This window comes from Cricetulus griseus, chromosome X (genome assembly GCF_003668045.3).
Source record: "Cricetulus griseus strain 17A/GY chromosome X, alternate assembly CriGri-PICRH-1.0, whole genome shotgun sequence".
NCBI lineage: Eukaryota > Metazoa > Chordata > Mammalia > Rodentia > Cricetidae > Cricetulus > Cricetulus griseus.
In genome coordinates this window covers 100,172,601-100,193,920 of record NC_048604.1, presented here as the reverse complement: position 1 = coordinate 100,193,920, position 21,320 = coordinate 100,172,601, and the positions used below count along the sequence as shown (strand labels likewise).

Below are 21,320 nucleotides of genomic sequence, written 5' to 3'. Positions count from 1 at the left end.
GACATCCAAGAATTTGTGACATTTCAACATGGTGCATTCATATTCCACTGTAGAGTTTAATGGTTCATCCTCATTTGGAGTTTAATTCTGGCTCCTCCTGATGTCAACCAATTATTTTTTTATTAGATCTCTTGGAACCATTAGTATAAATATAAATCCAAATTCATAAAGGCCCTCTGCTCTTTAGAAAATAGCTCTCAAATGATCCAATTTTATCTCATCTCAAGCCCAGCATTTCTTCTCCTTTCTACAATACCTCCTAGGGTATGCATTTAGGAATATTCAACACCCTGAAAGCATCCCTTCACCCTTCAACCTACTCTTAATGTGCCCTTTATCATGTGACCTTATCTTTATTCCTATCCACTGACTTATAGACAGTATTCTGGAAACTGACACCTCAATGAGAGTCTTTTGGGAATTTAAACAAACAATTCCCAAGACACTAACTAAATTGTAGAAGGACTCGAATAGTTTCTGATAGTATTGAAGCTGGTGTGGGTAGGTTAGTAAACACATAAGTAAAAAGGAAACAGTTAAGACAAAAGCAGAAATAATAGAGAATAATAGTCTCATTTGATGACTAGCTAATTGGAGTTACTAAGTTGGATAACTGTATATGTTCTCTATAATAATAAGATCATACTAACATTTATTGATCATATCATATAAGCAAAGACCTATTATAGGCCCTTGAAGTTAGTTACCTCAGTGTATACTCTCAAAAACTTTAAATAGGTTTTTAAAGAATGAGTCACTCTCTACATTTTACTACACAGGAGACTATACCACATAGAGTGACTTACAAATTCCCATATGGGTTAGTGGCAGAAGCAAGATTTAAAGAATCCAATCTTCTCATCATACACATCATTCATTCCCTATCCCCAGAGACTTGGGGCATCTCACAATGATTTTTTTTTCTAAAAATCATCTGTGGTGGTTTGGAAGAAATGGCGCTCAAAGCACTATTAGAAGGTGGGGAGCTTCATTGAAGTGGGTGTGGCCTTGTTAGAGGATGTGTGTCACTGTAGGGGTAAGTTTTGAGGTCTCATATATGCCAAGATACCACCCAGTGTCACAAGCCACTACCTGTTGCCTGCAAGATATAGGACTCTCAACTACTCCAGTACCATGTCTGCCTGCATGGCACCTTGTCCCACCATGATGATAATGGACTAAACCTCTGAAACTGTAAATGAGTCACAGCAATTAGAGGTTTTCCTTATAAGAGTTGCCATGGTCATGATGTCTCTCACAGCAGTAGAAACCCTAACTAAGACACCATCCCTTAAAAACTCTTTCCCATTTATTTAAAAGGAGCAAGACTGCCTTTTTGTGCTTTCAACAAATCCTCTCTAATTTGTTGCATTTGATAGCCATTGGATGCCTTGAGCACAACAGATACCATAATTATTTTGTAGCAGTGTGTGTGTGTGTGTGTGTGTGTGTGTGTGTGCGCGCGCGCGCGCGCGCGCGCGCAAGAGTGTGTGTTTTTTCAGATTGTAATAACTTCAACGATGTATGTTTTGTTATGGGATTATTGCTATGCAGAGTGGGATGAATATTGGGGCCTCTACCCACTAGATGCTATTAAAACACTTTTCCCTCACTATGACAAACCAAAAATGCCTCTCTAGACATTTTCAAATATTCTCTAAAGGAAAACATTGATCCTGGCTACAAACAACTGTTCTAAACCTATTGCCTTATACCTATTGTGTATTCAAGAAAATAACTGTTTCCTTTATTCTTGTTTGTCTCTAATTATTGTTATATTATCATGTTCAATAACTATTAATTGAATAAAGCTATAATAATTTAATTTTCATTAGATCATTGTTTTGCAGTTAAAATACTGGAGTACTAGAATATTTATGTCCATTTCTGTTTAGTCAGAAAATACAGTAAACTTTGACCAAAATAAGAAATTTCACATACTAATTAGGAGTTACATAAATGTGCAATTGACCAAGAGAAACAATAATAAAAAGGAGAATATTCATTTGGATGGTAAACCAAATGGCCACAGGAAAATCTTTAGAAACCAACATATCTAGCCACCAAAGTGGGATGAGAATATAGGACTCCACGAAATTGTGCAGTACCACATGGGTAATATCCAAGGACTCCCAACAATAGTAGCCTCTGCTTACCTTCTGTCTTCCAAATCCCCAAAGGTTCTCTTCTGGCAAATCTCAACCCCAAAACAATACAGAGGTGAATTCCTCAAAATGTAATTTTTCATGACTTTCTACAGGAGTTTCTACAGGTATGGTAGTACCAGTTAAACAATTCCTAATCTTGAACAATGAGCACTGTGTCACACACACACACACACACACACACACACACACACACACACACACAGAGAGAGAGAGAGAGAGAGAGAGAGAGAGAGACAGAGACAGAGACAGAGACAGAGACAGAGACAGAGACAGAGACAGAGAAATAGTCTGGAGAATTCAACAGGATCTTCCAAGTTAGACACCAACAAATGCTTTTTGTGGGGTTTTCCATTGGTGCTGTCGCTAACACTACTTTTAATTTAGTAGTAATAGCATCCCCTGATTACCTGTCCCCTGCATTCTCAGTTTTCTCATTGTACCCAGAACAGATGGTAAATGATGTTAATAACTGAACAGCTCATAGACCAGATTGAAGATGTTCGCCTTCATGCTTCTTTGAATTTAGTGTGTCTTTTGAGTATTCTAAAGCAAAACTGACAGAAACTGCTAGGAAAGAATTTCCATATGCAAGGCATAGCTACTCTCTTGAAGAATTGAAACACAACTATGTTATTGATTTTTCCGTTACTCTCTAAAACTACAGACAACATTAAGTGAAAACAGCTTTTACTTTATAGACTTTTGAGCAGAAAGCCAAATGATTAGACAATCACATCCAGTTCCTTAAAAAATATGGTGCTGTAGGTGATGTGTGCACCAAAGTAGAATAAAAAAAAAACTACACTCAAAATATGTGATCTTCAGAGATTGCATGGCTCATGTAGTCTAAAAATATCTCTATTTACCATGTATCTAAACATTTACAGTAGATACTTGCTGACCTCTGGGCTAGCATGAGAGCAGCAACAGTTGAGGACTGAAAGCTAAGGGAAGATTACAAGATCAATGAAGCGAGAGTCATTGGAGAATTTTGAGCTTAAAAAGACCTGACTTTACTAACATTGTAGCAGTTTCTCTCTAGTTGATATTGTGAATGAGCATTATTGTGGGAAACAAGGGTTTTGGAGCCACAGGACCATGTTAGAAAACTATACAATATAATATAGCAGGAATGATTTTCATGAGCCATAATGAGGTGACTCAGACCAGCATGTAGTACTAGATGAATATGAAATTGAATTCTACCTTGAATCTTGCATTGATTTGCATTTTGATACGTAATATCAAAGTCTCACACAGATGCAAAGGGGACTAGAAATATAGTCTTTCTTTGTGCACATATGTGAACAGGTGACCAAAACCATTTGGGGGATTGTTTTGCTCTTCTAAGAAATATCTGGAAAACGTAAACATACTTGATGGTCATAACTAAGGGAAGACTGGTGCTACTGGCATCTAGTGAGTAGAGAGGCTAGGTATGTTACTGAACATTATTAAAGGAAAAGCCCACTTCCTAGTAAATGTGTGGATTCAAATTTCAATAGAGTTGTAGCTGTGTGACTGGGAGCAAATGATGGTCCACTAGTAAAAGAGAAAATGATTGGGTTTGTTAGATAAGTAGGAGTCTTAATCAGTTGAATCCCATAAGTCTTCTGCCATTAGCAGGTTGCAGCAACATTCATGTCTTAGTTTCTTTTCTTGCTGCTGTGACAAAAATATCCCTACAAAAGCAACTTATGGGAGAAAGGGCTTATGTGGGCTCACAGTTTAAGGATATGGTTCATCATAGCAGGGAAGGTACAGCAGTGGGAGCACGAGTCAACTGGTCACATTTCATCCAGTCAGAAAGAAAATAGTAATGAATGCTTGTACCCAGCTAACTTTCTCTTTCTTATACTGTTCAGGACCCTAGCCCAGGGAATAGTGACACTCACTTTTAGTACAGTTTTTCCCATTTCAATGAACCTATTTACCGAAATCCCACACAAGAGTATACATAAACTAAATAATCCCTCAAAGGTGTACCAAGAGATGTAACTCCTCCATGATTCCAGATTCTGTCGAGTTGCCAATTAATATGAGCCACTGCAATAACTCTCCAGATCCTTGCTTGTAAAGGTTAACCTTCTTCATCATGAACTTGAATGGGTATAGAATCACTGGGAACATGGTGAGGCACACCTCTGGAGATTCACTAGAAGAAATAGCCACTCTGAATGTGGAGGGTACTCTTCCATGGGATAGGAGGTCCTGAACTGATTAAAAAGAAGAAAATGAAAGATACAGAAGAGTGCTGGCATTTACTATCCTTCTCTCACTACTTCTTGTGTGCCATAATGTGAGCTATTTCTATGCCCTCTTCACCATGATGAATCCTCTGAAACCACAAGCCAAAGTAAATCCTTCTTCCATTAAAGTGTCCTCAAGCAACTCGGTCACAGTGACTCAAAAGTAATCAATATATTGCTAGTACTACAACTTCGTTCCTTTTGTGCTCCCTTGTTTACATATTTGCCCTTGTTATTGGGTCTAAGTAAGGGGCCCTGGTGAAATTTTTTTATACAGAAGCTCATAAAATTAACACGTATGATCTAGGCAATGGAAGAGATTATGTATAATGAAATCTAAATGGTACACAACTTTACCACAAAGGTATTGTTTCTAGGGATTTTTGAAAGATCAAGTTCTGTCAATCAGAATTTTAAGACTTAAAACAGATGTTTGGCAATAATCACAGGTTCATAAGGGTTCCCCTTTCTTTGCCAAACTCAAATAGATGGCACATGAGTTAAATTACTCTAATGTTATACAAATACTCCCTAGTCTCTGCTCTGGCTGGTAATGGATAAAGTCTAACCTATTTAGCTAAACATTTACATGTATCTAGCACATAGCAACTTTTCATTGGCCTAGCTTTAATATTTTAGTTTAAAATACATTCATATACAAAAATATTTCTTTATATTCTGGAATACCTATCTCATGAATTTTGTTTTACAAAATATATATTTTCTTCTGAGATTGAATACATCAGAAAGAATTTTTATATAACTTGGGTGATCACTAGCTTAACACTGTGCCAACTAGATACTGATCAAGAGGAACTTGGTTCTTGATTGACAGTGCTGGGTTTAAATAAATTTCCCTAATTTCATGCAAATCAAATATATAAAAATTAGCCTCATGATAAAAAAGCAAGGCAATGGTTTTCCATATTGAAAGCATATTGTTTTTCCTACAACTCATTTAAGAAACACTTGCTTTATATATATTCAGTGTAGGAAGGCTCAGTTATGTATTACTCTGGGTCATAGGGATGTCAGGATAACCCAGGAAAACTGAGTCCTTTCACTTAAAAGTTACATGGAAGAGTCTGGCAGCTGGTTTGTAAATATTTGGTTTCAAAATTCAATAGGTCCTACTGAAGGTCCTGGTACCAGTTACTACAGTTGCTAAGGAAAAAAAAAAAAACCTATGGCCCACACTCAGGGGTTAAGAAAGAGCACCCAGAATGAAATGATGACAGAGTAGAATTTAGAAGGACAAGTCATCCATTGGTTGAAAACAATTAAGGGATATCATATGCAAAAGCAAGTAATTGAACAAAGCCAGATATGCAATCCAATGACAAAAGCTGGTGGGAGGCAAGATACGGATTCCACACAAAGGAACTGAACTTAAAAGTGGTCATAACGAAGATGAGAATTGATTGAAAAATATTAAGCTTGGGGATAGCAGCAGCAGGCCAACATTATCACTTCTAGTACAGTAGAAGTCAATGGTGGCTTCAGGATTTGTGGGGCATAGTGAGAAATAAAAATGTAGCGGCTTTGTTCATAAATTATATACTTCAAGATAGATTCAGCAATGCATTAGGCCAAGAACAGGACTCTTCTAAACATTGGATCTTTTATGTCTGTATGTTGTACATGCCCATGCTAATTCTGGTAGTAGTTATCCATGTAGACTAGGAAGAAAACATTAACAACCTTATTTTCATTCTATCTCTTTCCTTACTGGGATAAAAAGGTCTTAAACATATGAACCACCTAGAGATTAGTCCCAATGGACTACACTAGTCATTATTGGAGGCTTATACTCACAAATGCAGAAAATGGCTAAAAACTCATCTCTTCATTTTAAAGATGAAGAAAGGAAAAGGCAAAAATATTGAGACTCAAAACACAAAGTTATGAAGTAGAAAAGATTTCAATTTTAACCAAGCCATTTGGCTTCCAGACCAGGGTTTTCCTCTACTATTTGTAATGTCCAGGAGACTAGATCTAGAGTAAGAGGAAAGGCATGGAAGTTCTTTGATAGAAAGATGGGCCTAGAAAACACGGAAAAGACATCAATTGATGGAGAAAACTGTCAAGCATGAGAAAATTGCTGTCTCCCTTTCCTCCACAAAGCACTACTTTTCTGGGCCTTTAGTCAGGATCAAAAGTCTCATTCTCAACAAAATAACTGAATTATTTGGGTTCAGGAAATGTACTAGTGAATAATGCTAGAGAAATGACTGTGATACAATTCCAGAAAGCACCCTCTGAGTGAAGACAATAGTAGAAATCAGCTATCAAAATCCAGAGTTTTTGACCACCTGTTCTTTAATATGAAGGAGAAACAAATTTTAAATAATAAAAAAGAAAAATGGAAATAAGTATTAAAATCCAATTGACACCTATAGTCACACTAGGGGCAAAGGTGTGTCACTGATGATTGACACATGGCCTTGTGTTCCTCAGTACTAGTACTATAATTGCCCCCATAAACTTTGGATAATCAATGCTCACCTGAATCTCCCATATCTTTATCTCTGTGTATGTGTGCATCAACAATCTCTTATATTCTAATTATATATCTATGAATGTTCACATTTAAAAAGTTAAGCGACGTTTGAGAATGGTTATTATTCATCATTGTGTTCCCAGTGCTTACTCTTATAAGAGTTTCTTTATTAAGCATTGCTGTTGATTCTGTGGCTGTGTTCTTGGGGTGTCTTCAACCCCTCTGGCTCCTTTAATCCTTACCCTGAATAAAAGTCAAAAAAGGGTTGATATTATAGGATACCTAAAATAAAATTCCCTGAACTGTTTTCCTTTAAAAAATTTACTGTTGGTTGATAAATAGAATGGTTGTGGTGTCCTCCAAGTGGAAGACCTGGGTACAATGAAGGTTTCACTGAATCACGGCAAAAGAAGCAGGCAGTCATACCTAAGAGATACTTCCAATTTCTCTCTTTTTTGCCCTTTAATAATTTCTTTACTGAACAAGGTAAACAAAAATGGATATTGAGTAGTCTACCACATGGTCTTAATTCTTATAGATATAGCCATGACAAGTTTTACCTATCACTGACAATTTCATATTAAAGTAACTAAAACATTTAAAAAGCAGAGTCAATCGCTTTCTGTTTATATTCTTTTGCAATCTTTACCAATCTATAATCTGTCTTAATATTTATTTCTATATATTTTTCCTTTATATTTTAGACTATGCCATACTAGAATTTTAAAATTGTTATCATGTTTGACTATATGGAACATAGAAATCATAAAAAGGTTGAGTATAAATCACTTTATGTGGGTCATATCTGGAATTAAGTGAGCTAGGATTTAGTAGCTAATGAAAGGTCTGTCTATAAAGTGAAAAAATCCACCAGGCAATCAACAAGGACTTATCAAGAATTTATTAAGCATTATTAGAAACCCAGTTCTGAATCCAATATCAAAGAGATTACATACCACTTATCTCTTTTGTATAGCTCAGATATGTATTTCATAGAGAAACACATTTGTGCTTCATTTTATAATACAGATAGGCTGATAAGTAAATGTGATTCTCGGAAATTGTTACCTTGAGAATGTAATCAGACTATGACATTGGGATCCTTCTGTGTATCATTATTGAGATGAAGCAAGAAGTTTATATTCTGAACAGGAGTTAACATCCCCTATCAGAAAAACCATTACAGTGCTGGTAGTTGTCCAGTAATATAATTCCTCTAACAAGGTGAATATTGGAGCCCTAGGCAATGATGCTGCATCTTAGATAACTAAGATACAGGCAGCTCATTTCAGAGAGACCAGATTACCTGGCATATATTCTGGAATATTTTCCACCAATGTCATGTTTAGATTGACATTTCAAAAAAAGATTTGTCTATTTTTTTGTGTTGTGTGTGCAAGCATGTGTGTGTATCTATGTGTTTATGTGCACCACATGCATGTGAGTGACCACAGAGGCTACTGGACATCTGATTCTCTGGAACTGGAGTTATAGGCAGTTATGAGCCACCTGATATGAGTGGTGCTAGGATCTGATGCTGAGTCATACAAGAGCAGTACGCACTCGTAACTGCTATCCAACCTCCCCCAGTTGCTATTTTATATATATTTTAGGTGTTTTATATTTTTGAGATTAAAAGAGAATTACAACATTTCTCTCTTCCCTTTCCTCTTTCCAAAGCTTTCCATATACCACTCCACACTCTCCATCAAATTCATTGCTTCTTTTCTCAATATATATATATAATATATATATAATATATATATATATATATGTGTGTGTGTGTGTGTGTGTGTGTGTGTGTGTGTGTGTGTGTGTGTATGTGTGTGTGTTTTCAAGAGTGTCCATTTGGCATGGGACAATCATCAGTTTTTTCTTTATTAAAAATAGAGTCTTCTCCCACATAACACATCCCAACCAATTTCTTTTCCCTCCACACCTCCCAGTTGCTCCCACCTCCCCTTTCCCACATATCAACTCACTCTCCATTTCCTTTCACAAAGGAGCAGGCCTCCAGGAGACAACAAGCAAACATGAGAAAACAAGATAATATACAATAAGACAAGGTAGAAGCTCTATGGAGGCTGGATAAAGGCAACCCAATAGGAGGAAAAGAGTCTCAAGAGCAGGCAAAAAAGTCAGAGACACACCTGTTCCCTCTGTTATGAGTTCCATAAGAACACCAAGCTCTACAACAATAATGTATATGTGGAGGACCTAGCTCAGACTCATAAAGGGTCTGTGATTGTTGCCTCAGTCTCTGTGAGCCCATGTAAACTCTGCTTAGTTTATTATGTGGGCCATGTTCTTCAATGTCCTCTACCGTGTCTGACTCCTATAGAATGAAATTTTAAATCTTAAAATACAGCATTTACTCAGGAACACATTCAAGCCTGTATTTTCGCAATATTTCTAATTTTATTTTATTCCAAGACTTCTGGTTTTAAGTACTAGCCATTAAAACTGAAAAATTTGGCACAACAATGACTCAGACCTGTTCCAGTTACTGGGTGTTATAAATCACTTCAATGCAATGGCACAAACAACTGACATATTGTGCTCAAGAATTTGGAAAGAGCAGAGCAAGGATGACTTTTCACTGTTACATGATTTCTGAAATCTCAGCTGGAAAACTCAAAGGTTGTCTCTTTCTTGACAACTGGGAGTTAGGCATCTGTAAACTTATTCATTCACATGTCAGATGTCTGGATTTGGAGCTCCTGAGACTGGGACTCCTAATTAGAATGCCCATATATGACCTTTTTGTGTGGCTTAGCTTCCTTTTAACATGTCAGCTGCGGGATAGTGGGGCTTTTTATAGGGCAGCTCCTGAATCCAATTACAAATGAGCTATGAAACAGGACAGAATCCCTGTCTCCTTTTGTACCCTATCATGGGAATTAAAACTGTCATTTTACTGCATTATTTTAGTTGAAGGCAAGTTTCTAGATCAATACATGGGAATATAGATCCCTAGCTCTCGGTAGGAGGAGTATCAAAGTCTCCTCAAAGAAAACATGGATGGGAAAAGTGACAGAGGTAATTTTTGATAAACATATTCCATTGTGTAAATGTACCAGGCAAATGGATGGAACCAGAAAAAAGTCATCCTGAGTGAGATAATCCAGACCCAGAAAGACAAACATGGTATGAATTCACTCATAATTGGATACCAGATGTAAAGCAAAGCAAAACCAACCTACAATCCACAGCACCAGAACTGCTGATATTCCTAAGTGCTGCAACAGACATTCCTAGGTACTGCCACAGACATTCCTAGTTACTGCCATAGACAATTCTCTTCAGAATTCTGGGAAAAGAGTGATGTATAGCAATCATTGATTAACAGGAATTCTAGAATGTGGAAAAGCTTGGGGTAATAGATCTTTGACTGTGGATGCATCCATGGAAGTTGCTTTTTTCTTTTTTTCTGTTTTCTGGGTGCTTATTCTGTTATTTGAGTAGTGTTTCTTCCTAAGACCTGGTATTTGTTTGTAACTAAGTAACTGTTTAAAACTATTTTCCTCACCACAGATGATTAAGGACTCTAACAACCCTTTTTTGGTTTTGTACTTGCTTTCAAGCTAAACAGATAGAACTCCCTTAACTGTTGGAGCTTTGGGTGTATCAATTCATAATTCATGTCAATAGACAGAAGTCATAGGCACAAATCTCTGGGATAAGCCCAGCATCCATTTAACAAGAACAGATTTTAGAGATCTACTGCACAGCATGCTTAAGTTAATAATAATGTGTTATATATTTCAAAATTGCTATCAGAACCATGCAGATGCTGTTACTCAAAAAATGATAAATATGTTACAGGATGATTTATCTTGATATAAACATTATAAACAATACATTTATCAGAACCTTACAATATTCCCCATGAATCCATGTTTATTATTTGGTGATTGAAGATAAGCCTTTCTTGAGGCAGGTGCGGTGGTGCCCACCTGTATTCCCTGCACCGCAGGGACGGGGGCAAGAGGGTGTGAGCTTTTGGAGAGCCTGCATTACTCAGTGAGACCCTAACTCAAAAATGGAAAGAAAGCTGACTCTGTTAACCCAAAGCTCCTCATAAGTCTTCTGTGGCACAAACTCTCACTATTTTTGGCCGTTTTCTGATTGAAGGAGATGAACAGCAAGGCATGCTCTTACTATCCTAGTAAGACTTGCTATCAGTTCAAACAAGTACTCAAGACATACCTTTAGATAGTTCTCAAGTTTTACTAAAGAAATCTTACAGACCCTCTCTGCTATGGTCTTTCTTTTGAGGCCTGATTCTTATTTAAAGACTTTTTGAAAGCTCAAAAAAGTTATTTTGGATCCTTTGCATTTCTTCTAATGTCTACATTTAATACCCACACTTTTCTGCCATGAAATCTTTTTAGCTATATCATCAGATTTATAACATATATATTTTCTAGTTCCACATTACCACAAGATAGTGGATGAACTTCCCACCTTCTCCTCGATTGCAACAAATGCTTCCTTCCCCTTCCAGTTTTGCAGTCACCTCCTTGAGACTCTTCCAGTTTCTTCCTGGTTCCTGGTCCCAAAGACAATGTTACAACATTTAGGTGCTGAGGATGCTATATATTATGTATATAGTTATATATTACTGCATGATTAATCACACCACATCTTAGTGACTGAAAATAACAATAATCCATTGTTTTTCATTCAGTTTCGATGTGGCAAGAATTGGGGAAGGTCATAGCTGATCCATTTCAGTTTAGGATTTGACCTTGGATGCAGTCAGAGAATAGAAGGAACTGAAACACTTGAGGGATGACCAGATATCTTTCTCTTCTCACCTAGTCTCAGAGCTTATTCATTTGATATCTCCACATGGGCCTACTATTTTTTTACACTTTAATTGTCTCAAAGCAGCCAGACAACTGACACAAAGACTCATAGGTCTAAGTGTACATTCTAACAAGTCAGCATGAAACATCAGTGTTTATTCTGACCAAGCTTCTGAAATTAATTAGTGTCAGTTTAATCATATTCTGTTGAGTATAAGCAAGTCAAAAGCCCTTTCAAGGAGAAACGATATAGGCTCCCATGACAGGTTTGAGAGGAATCTCCAGGATAAGTTTATGGGATCCCACCCAAAGATCCAAAGGACAGCTACTGTATAAATCTTAGGAATATTCAGCTGAACATCAGTTCATCTTCAGCCTCATAATGGATTCATTCTGAATACATGATCATTTGCAAAAAGTTGCTCTATCTAAAAGAAAAAATAAAACAATAAAAAATAAAAACAAAACCTAAAGGATTATTTAGAATTTGAACTTTAAGTGTCTTGGTTAAAAGTTGGCTTTTCCCATAAGTCATCTCTAGGATTTATGTCTTGAAAAGAGTTTTAAGTAGAAAAATGACCAGTCATAAGTTAACATGTAACCATGTATATGTCTCCAGGTGAGATGGCCCTACACATTTCCATCTCAATCATATTTTTCCTCAGCCAAAAATGATTCTCTGTTACTGTCTTCTTTATCATTGACTGGCACCTGGCACTATCATCCATCTTGTGATTTGCACTGAGAGTTGACCTCAAGGTCAATAATTTGAAATCCATTTTTGAAAAGTTCATGTGAATGTTTGTGTGCATATATAAGTGTGTGTAATATTTGTCTGCGTATATAGTTTTGGATAATTACTGTTTTCCAATAGAATGCAAACATTAAAAAAAATCAGATTTATGTCTTCTTAGTCATTGTTATGTCCCTGCCATTTGCCTTGCACATAATAAAAACTCAATAAATATTGATTGAAATATAAGTTGATGAATGATGGGCAGTTAATAAATGAAACTCAAAAATTCTTTCTTCAAAAATCAATGATAAGTGGGCATAGCAGGCATATAATTTCAGCATTTGGTGGACTGAGTCAGGAGACTCTGAAGTTAAAGACCAGTCTAGATTCCAAAATGAAGCTGTTTTTTTAAAAAAAGATACCAATATTCTTTCTTGAAAAAATAAATGACCCATTGGTATGAATTTTCTGTAAAAATATTATCTTTCATAATTTGCTCAAAAAGCTGAAAATGTTGATTTGTTTTACCACCTGTCATTAACAAGTGATTGTTAATTTCAACTTTATTCTGAAAATTTTAGACTCATCATCCATAATTGTGAAAGCAAACCATTTGAAGCTTGATATAGACAAAAGTTGACAAAAGTCAAAGACCTCTAGTGTCTTCCAAATCATATAGTCTGTATTCAGACCAACTTGGTTTTGAATCTCAGTTTTGACATTTATTAGTTATATACCATATAAAAAACATGTAGCATCTCTTGGCCTCAATTTCTCTTGTGATTTATAAGGTTGGTCTCCCAATGAGACTGACTACATACATAAGTACATAATATTTAGTCATAGTCAATAAATTATACTTATTTATTACTCATATACATCTATTCATAGGAACTTGCAGTATGGACAAAGGAATTGAGCCCCTCCTCCCTCCCCTCCCACCCCATTAAGGAAAAACTTTTAAGGCAATAAAAGTAGCCAGGTTTATAATTAAGCATCATCTAGCCATCATTTCTTTGGAGGATTTTGTCACTGAAAATTCATTGTGTTCGGACTCACAGTGTTTCTTAAGGAGGGCTAGGTACTCCATTGCGTTCTTGTGTTGATTGAGGCACACTAGCCTTGAGTTCCAACTGAGCAATTTCCAGTTACAGCAGAAGGGGCACTAGATGGAACCAAAGAATCTGGGTGTGGAATGTGATGGAAAAATACTTCCCCAACCCCCATCATTTAGAAATCCTCTATTTCCTCTTTTCTAGAGCATAAATGTTGGAGACATGTGGTTCACTAAGTATTTTATTTCTTAAGTACCATGTTCTTTAAATAAATTGAAATCACTTTCTTACAAGTTTACTATATTGCAATTCTGAACAGCTTTATATCCAATTTATTGCAAATGCAAGAATGGGTATATTTAATGGCATGTAAAACAGATGCACAAAATAAATAAAAAGTAGCAATAAATATCTAATGATTTTCGGTGCCAATGCAGTACTTTGTACAGCAGACAAAATTTGAGATATTATCAAGGGGATATAGAAATTGAATGCATTGAACCTTCAACCAAATGAGTCATTTTCTATAGAAATTTTACAAATCAGAACTTAGCAAAAACAGGGTAGCTAGAGGTGTAGACTGTTCAGAGATTGGAGAAAGATGGTGGATTAGCAGAAATAGTTAACAGTCCTGAGCTAATGAGGGGGAAAAAGAAGAATGGAGCTTAGCTGAAAAGTTTTTAATTTTTTTCTATTTAAATTAGAAACAAGATTGTTTTACATGTCAATCCCTGTTCCCTTTCCCTCCCCTCCTCCCCTGTCCCTTACTAACACCCTACCTATCCAATACCATTTCTGCTCCTTAGGGAGAGTGAGGCCTTCCATGGGGGGGGGGTCTTCAGAGTCTATTATATCCTTTGGGATAGGGCCTAGGCCCTCCCGGTGTGTCTAGGCTCAGGGAGTATCCCTCTATGTGAAATGGGCTCCCAAAGTCCATTCCTATGCTAGGGATAAGTACTGATCTACTACAAGAGGCCCTAACTGGGAGCATCTGACTTAAATTAGCTGGCATATTCACAGGCCACGTATACAGACTTCTTTATTTTAGCTTCAGCTTACTCAGTCTCATCTACATTTTGTACCCACATAGGAATCTTGCCATATTGCCATAACATTTTATTCTGAACCTACAGGAGAGTGAATTAATCATTCAGTGTAACAATAACAACAAAAAGTACCAATCAGTTGCAGTTATATTTTACAAAATTAAAACCATATCCTTTGATGTGAATAATTTAAGCTTCTACATTTAATTTTAAAAGCACTGAACAAGTCATAAAAGTAAATAAGAAGACCCTTAACCTAGTGTTCATCTTGCCTCTATCTCAAGAATTAAGTGGATAATTCCTCACTGCAACAGATTATATTTTGTGGCAGATAATTTTAAAGAAGTGATTTAATTAACTATAACTATGCTCATAAAGCACATTTGAAATACTGTTGAATGAGTGCGGAAATGGTTTTCAAGCATATGGGAACCCTCTTAAAATTCCATGTCACTCATTATTCACAAAATATCTATTAAAAAACCCACAGTTTGCATGACAATACATAAAATATTGATATTCAAACCTGGTAGCCTTCTATTCAACTTCTGGTACTTAATTGAATGAGTTATTCTCTGTAGCTGTCCGTTCACAGTGTGTGGGGAAACGCTATAGAAATGGTATAAAAGAGGCAGTCAGAAAAGAAACATGGATGTGCAAATTTAAGGCTTTTTTATGTGCTAAAACCAGGTTGCTAGCTAACTATTTTTTTCTGGAACTTGGGACCTTAAAGAATATTATCTCACTCAAGCAGTGGTATATGCTTAATCATGAATTTCTAAATGGTTCTTGAAAGGGAGAATAGGAATTTGTGAGATTCTGCAGTCATGGAAAGAAAAAAGTACAATAAGTTTGGGCAGATAGAGAACAATATATGGTAAAGGGTTGCTTCCATTTGAAAATTATTTTTAGACTAATAACATAGAATGTGCTATACATTTTAGAGACAGACATCAGAACTCATCAAAGCCAGTGGTTTCAAACTTATTACATTAGAATCACGGGATATTAAAAACTACAGGTCCTAAACTCCCACTCCCAGAGTGTCTGATCCCACTGGTCTTGATCGGAACGGGATGAGAAGCAGACACCACAAGTATATTTTCAAAACTCTCCAGCAGCCGCAGCAGAGATCTATAGCTCTAGTGCACTCTTCACATTTTTGGCATGAGGCAACTGTGATCTGGTAAATAAAATAATAACTACATTGTCTCATATCAGCACAGTTTATAAGCCCCCAAGCTAAATTTAGGACCCAAGTATCCAAATTCCTAGTCTGTATCTCTGTAGCAGTTTTACACCACTCACATGTTGGATAATGGTAGTTAGACACAGTTGAGTGGATACCATTTCCCTGCTCACTAGCCCACTCTAATTCTGGGGAGTGCTTTTCCTGTCTTAATAAACTGCCTCTATTTTCCCTACCAGAAAAAATAGTAGTTAGAAAATCTAAGATTGTCTTCAGCCAATATGAAGATTAATTCCTCTCCTCCTAAGGACCTGTGTGCTCCCTTTCTTGCATGAAATAAATCTTCAGACACTTATGACAGCACTGTGATGGTTACACGTGTTTATTCTATATTTTAGAACATTTATTTGAAACTTTGACCTTGTCTTCATCACATAAGAGTCTCTCTTCTATGTCTTGTAATCTGTTGGTGAGGATTACCTCTGAAGTTTTTGTTTGACTTACTAAATTTTTCATATGCAGCTTTATTTTAGTCTGAGTTTTCTTTAGTGATACTATTTCTTCATTAAATTCTGTTTTCATGTCTTGAACTGTTTTCATTATTTCATTCAACTGTGGTTTTATAAACTTCAATAGGGGATTTACTCATCTATAACATATTTGAACATATTCAAAATTGCCATTTGGAAGTTCTTTTCTTATACGTCAGCTGTACTGAATTTCTCAGGACTTACTGCAATAAAGATAGATTTCTGACACAGTCTTTGCTGTTCATCTTTGTGGTTTTGTACTGGGATCTATGCATTTGAAGTTACGATGTTTGAGGTGTTTTGTGGTGTTGGTATCTAGTCTTGTCTTTGTTGGGTAGGTGTCCCAATATTTGGTTACTATTGCCTACTCTGAATCCTAAGCAAATGTACTGACTGTGGGGTCCCTAGTAGAGAGGGCTTCTGTGAGTCAGTGAGTGACAGAAAGGAATGGAGGTGGGCTAGGATGAAAGCCTGAGAGAGGCCTCTGAGAAAGCAAAGGGGACTCTGGGTCTGCATCAAGAGGTGGAGTTCCCATGGAATGAAGGTAGGGTAGGAGGAAGGCCTCCTGCAGGAAGGCAACTACAGGACTAATTCTGGAGAGATAAGAATAGAGGACAAGGAGGATTGTGAAAATCTCCTACCTGAGTCCCAGTCTAGTGTGGCTGGCTGCTTGAGGTTCCTATAAAAAGGATTTCTGAGCTTCTGTGACTGAAGAAGGAATAGAGATGGTCTAAAAGGGAAAGCTCAGAGGGGAGGAGCTAAACTGGGTCATCATCAAGATTCAGAGTCCCCAGAGAATAAAGCTAGGATGGGAGGAAGGGCTCCTGAAAGCAGGCTGTTACATGAATAAGTCTAAATCATTCACATTTTTAGGAAAGGAAATATGTAACATTTCAATCTGAACGCAGTTTAACCATTTATTATTGAGTTCATGCAGCTGTACACATGGGAACACTCAGATGTCAGCATGAATATTCTTTGCCAGATTCCTTATACGATAATACCTTTAGGTTATCTCTCCCATTGAATTCTAAAAGTCTATACAAGTAGAGTTTGCCCCCACTCCAACACATTAACTGTCTCACAAAAGATAGCCCCATTTTTGACACAAAATCAGCACTCAACAGTAAGTTGCTGAATGAAAATTTCATTAGCTTTTAGTAAGAAATGGGGCATTGATCATTAAACCAACCTGTATAGGAAAATCAAACATGAATCAGATCAAAATGGAGGGATGGCTGTATAAAGTAGCAGTTCCACAATTACTTTATACAAGAGTTTGATCTAATTCATTGAGATTTTAAAAGGGCTGATTAAAGGTTACAATTAATGTGCTTTATGATTGCAGTAGTCATTTGTTAATGAGAAAAAATGAAGAAAGTATACCTGGTACTATAAACATGGCTGCTACACATGGCTGCTAAAGTTATGGATGCTAGAGGATAACCTACTGCTTTCACTTCCCTAAGGCAGTATAATTCCAAACCACATTCTATATATGTATTCTTGTGCCCACAGATAAGTGTAGCTTTCTCCCCTAATCAAATTTTGCAGCAAATGGACACAATTACACAACTGGTCAAAATGCAGAGAACAAATGTCTGTAGGGTGCCTAGCCCCAAATGACATCTGCAACACAACACCCACTCCTAAATCTCAGGGACCATCATACAAGAATGGGTACAAAGATTAAATGAGACAGAGGATCAGGATATCTGCTGTGAGATAGTATCTTCTATATATGACAGGGAGCTGCACCCATAAAAATCTTAAAACTGTGGCCACCTAAACAAAACTACAAAATGAAAGCACTAGTTAACATGTCAACATGCATAGGGGAAATCTCCCAAGGCTCCACATCTAGATGAAGAGTTACAGGGAATTAATGGCTGCTAGGAAAGGGGGAATCAGTCTTCTCCATGGATGCCCCCTGATAAGCTACCCAATTCCAAATGGTTAGCTTTAAACATGTACATATGAAAAACACTTGATGGAATCAGCAGGATGTATTTATATAAACTCTCTCTCTGTGTCTCTCTGTCTCTGTCTCTGTCTCTGTCCCTCTCTCAGACACACACACACACACCACACACACACACACACACACACACCACACACACACACACACACACGTAATAGTTGCAATAAAAGAAGACACCATGAACTTGAGTGGGGGTTATTATAGAAGTTGGAGTGGGGAAGTGCAAGGGGGAAATACAAGACTCATGTATGAAATTCTGAAGCAATAATAAAATAAACATAAATATCAAACAAACAAACAATGAATAACTAATGTCAAATGAATGAGTCTTCCATATATGGAAAATGGTGGCATGAAGTGTCTAACTCACAACTAGTATCTCTCTAGCTCAAATCTTAAGTCATTACCAGGTTTCAATGCAATACTCAGTCATGTTTATGGCTGTCTTTACCAAAGGCACTTTATCACAATGTGCAGTGTTGATAAAACAAGGCTGTGAGGACGCTACTGAACTCTATTATTCATTTTCAAGCAGCATGTATTTCTCACAGAGGGAAGTAGCATGTGGGTACTAATCTGGCAAAGTAAGACACATGGAAGTCAATCTGTTCTCCTTCCTGAGTTCTGCAGTGGCCCATCTGAACACATGAACTATAATTTACCCTAACCATTCTGGAATGCTTGCACGTCTCTTTAATCCATGTACCATCATCTCTCTACTCATTGTGTACTCAATGAAGTAGACTAAAATACCCACCCTTGCCTTTCTTTACCTATCCAGGTCCTCCTGTAACTTTAAAACCTCATTTGAATGCACTAGGTACAATCTGTCCTCACTTCACTTGGGATACAGATGAGCTTATATTCATATTATGTTCAAAGTTCTCTATTTGGCATACTTTTAATATGTGACTGAAGGTAGTACAGGCATAGAGCTAACAATGATGAAGTAATATTAATACCAAGTTTTCTTATATTTTAGGAAATACACTGTTATCATTATCAGTAAGCTAAGAAGTGCAGTAGATTACATACCATTATAAGAAGCAGTAAGCCATCCAAAACAGAAGATAATTTGATCAATGGCTATTTAGAGATATATTGGTATCAAGCAAGTCATTTAAATTTCATCTTTTAAGCTCTACCCCCTGACACCCCCGTTTGACTCAACTATATACTCTGATCCCAATTGTCTCTAAGGTGATTTGTCTTTCACATCAAGTAATCAAAACAATTTTTTGTCTTGCATCTAATTTGTGGAGAAATAATCAGCACAAAGTATCACTGGCATTGATAAAAATGGTATGTTTGAATATGGTAAAGATTCTTACTGGCAAAAGATCGATGTTAAAAATCAATACTGGAAATACTGTCTTGCTGCAGATATACATGCCAAATGATGAATATTTAATCTCCACTATATAGCTGAAATGAACTAGAGGGCCAGAGGGGAAACAGTGTATAATTAAGGGATTCATCTTAAATTAAATGGTAATGATAGAGCAGAACCATGAAGGGGTCATGATAAAAGCCCCTAACAAGAACTCAGTAAAAGGGTTTTTGGAGAAAGGAAAAATGAATGAATGCCACTCTTCATATATTTATAGTATAATACTGGAGTTTTGAAAACTTGTTTTAAAACAATCTAATCAAATGTATAGATTAGTAAACAAGATTTGGGAAGGTAAATACTGAATATAGCATAGGTTTTTCTGTTTGTTGATTAATTAAAATGATCACAGTCATTATTTTTATATTTAATTTATCTGCCTTAAAAGTCATTGAATTATATTTGCACTATGAATAATTTAATTGAACTCAAACGATTACTCACTATTCTAAGAACCTCCTACACCAACAGTTAACTATAATTTATCCTTATAACTCTAAGGAATTTTAAGAACCTTCCATCAAATCTGACTGACAGTCTGTGCTTCCTGTCTCTATTCTCCCAGGAAGAAGATGTTACTCGTGAAAGTCGTTTTAACTTCAGTGGTTATGGGATGGGTCACTGCCTCCAAGTGAAAGATGGCACAGCTGTCAAGGCTACACCTGCCAACCCACTTCCACAACCCCCAAAAGATGCAGATGCCATCAAGAAGAAGTTTGTGGATCGGGCAAAAAGGATTGACACCATATCTCGAGCTGCCTTCCCACTGGCCTTCCTCATTTTCAATATCTTTTACTGGATCACATACAAGATCATTCGGCATGAAGATGTCCATAAGAAATAGATGTACCCTATTAATCCTGGGAACTTCTCTCCTAAGTGTTGTGCTTGTAAATACACAGTAATATTGTCTTTATATCACTTTGACAGAGAAGAACATTGAGGGAGGGGGGAGGGAGATCATGAGGGTGGGGTTTCTGGCACCTACATGAAAAAAGACAAGTTCTATGGGCAATGAAGAAAACTGCACAAAATTAAGGTGTTGCAGAATCACATGAGCATAACTCCCATCCATAGTGTTTAGCATTGTTCTTTCAGATGACACATCACTCAGACATGATGTGCAAAGTCAAGTTCTCGAGGGCTGATTATCTTATGATTTGATTTGGTTTTGATGAGTTCTGGTACTGAAAAGTTAGCTTAACGCACACACGTGTGTGCTCAAGCACACACACACACACACATGCAAACAGACACACACACACATAGACACACACACAGACACACACACGGACACACACAGACACAGACACACAGACACACACACAGAGAGACACACACACACAGACAGACACACACACACACACACAGACACACACACACACTGAAAAATGCTTACCATCTGACCATAGTGACTAGTCTACAGTAAATTGAGGACCAAACTTTTTCAGGAAAATGCTGCCTCGTTTTTAAAACAAGCTTCCTGAGCTATGATCTTTACAATGTCTGTAATTAGTGTTTCACCCAAGAAATCCTTTTGTGGGTTGTAAATTCTTTATACTTATCCGGAAAACAACAACAACATAAACACAAATGACAAAGAACAGATTTCTACTCTACTGTCTGTGTAGGTGTGCACTTTGATATTATTTTTCTTTCCTAGAT

General features: G+C 36.8%; 1 protein-coding gene across 2 annotated transcripts in view; it reads left to right on the top strand.

The window, feature by feature from the left end:
* Glra2 (glycine receptor alpha 2) overlaps positions 1–20,893 on the top strand; it is a 192,096-nt gene extending 171,203 nt beyond the window's left edge. For both annotated transcript variants that reach the window (XM_035450000.1, XM_027432615.2), the window contains exon 9: positions 20,221–20,893. In XM_035450000.1, coding sequence (XP_035305891.1) covers positions 20,221–20,499 — 279 coding nt within the window. In that variant the 3' untranslated portion in view covers positions 20,500–20,893. The remainder of the gene's footprint in view (positions 1–20,220) is intronic.
* The last annotated feature ends 427 nt before the right edge of the window (positions 20,894–21,320 follow it).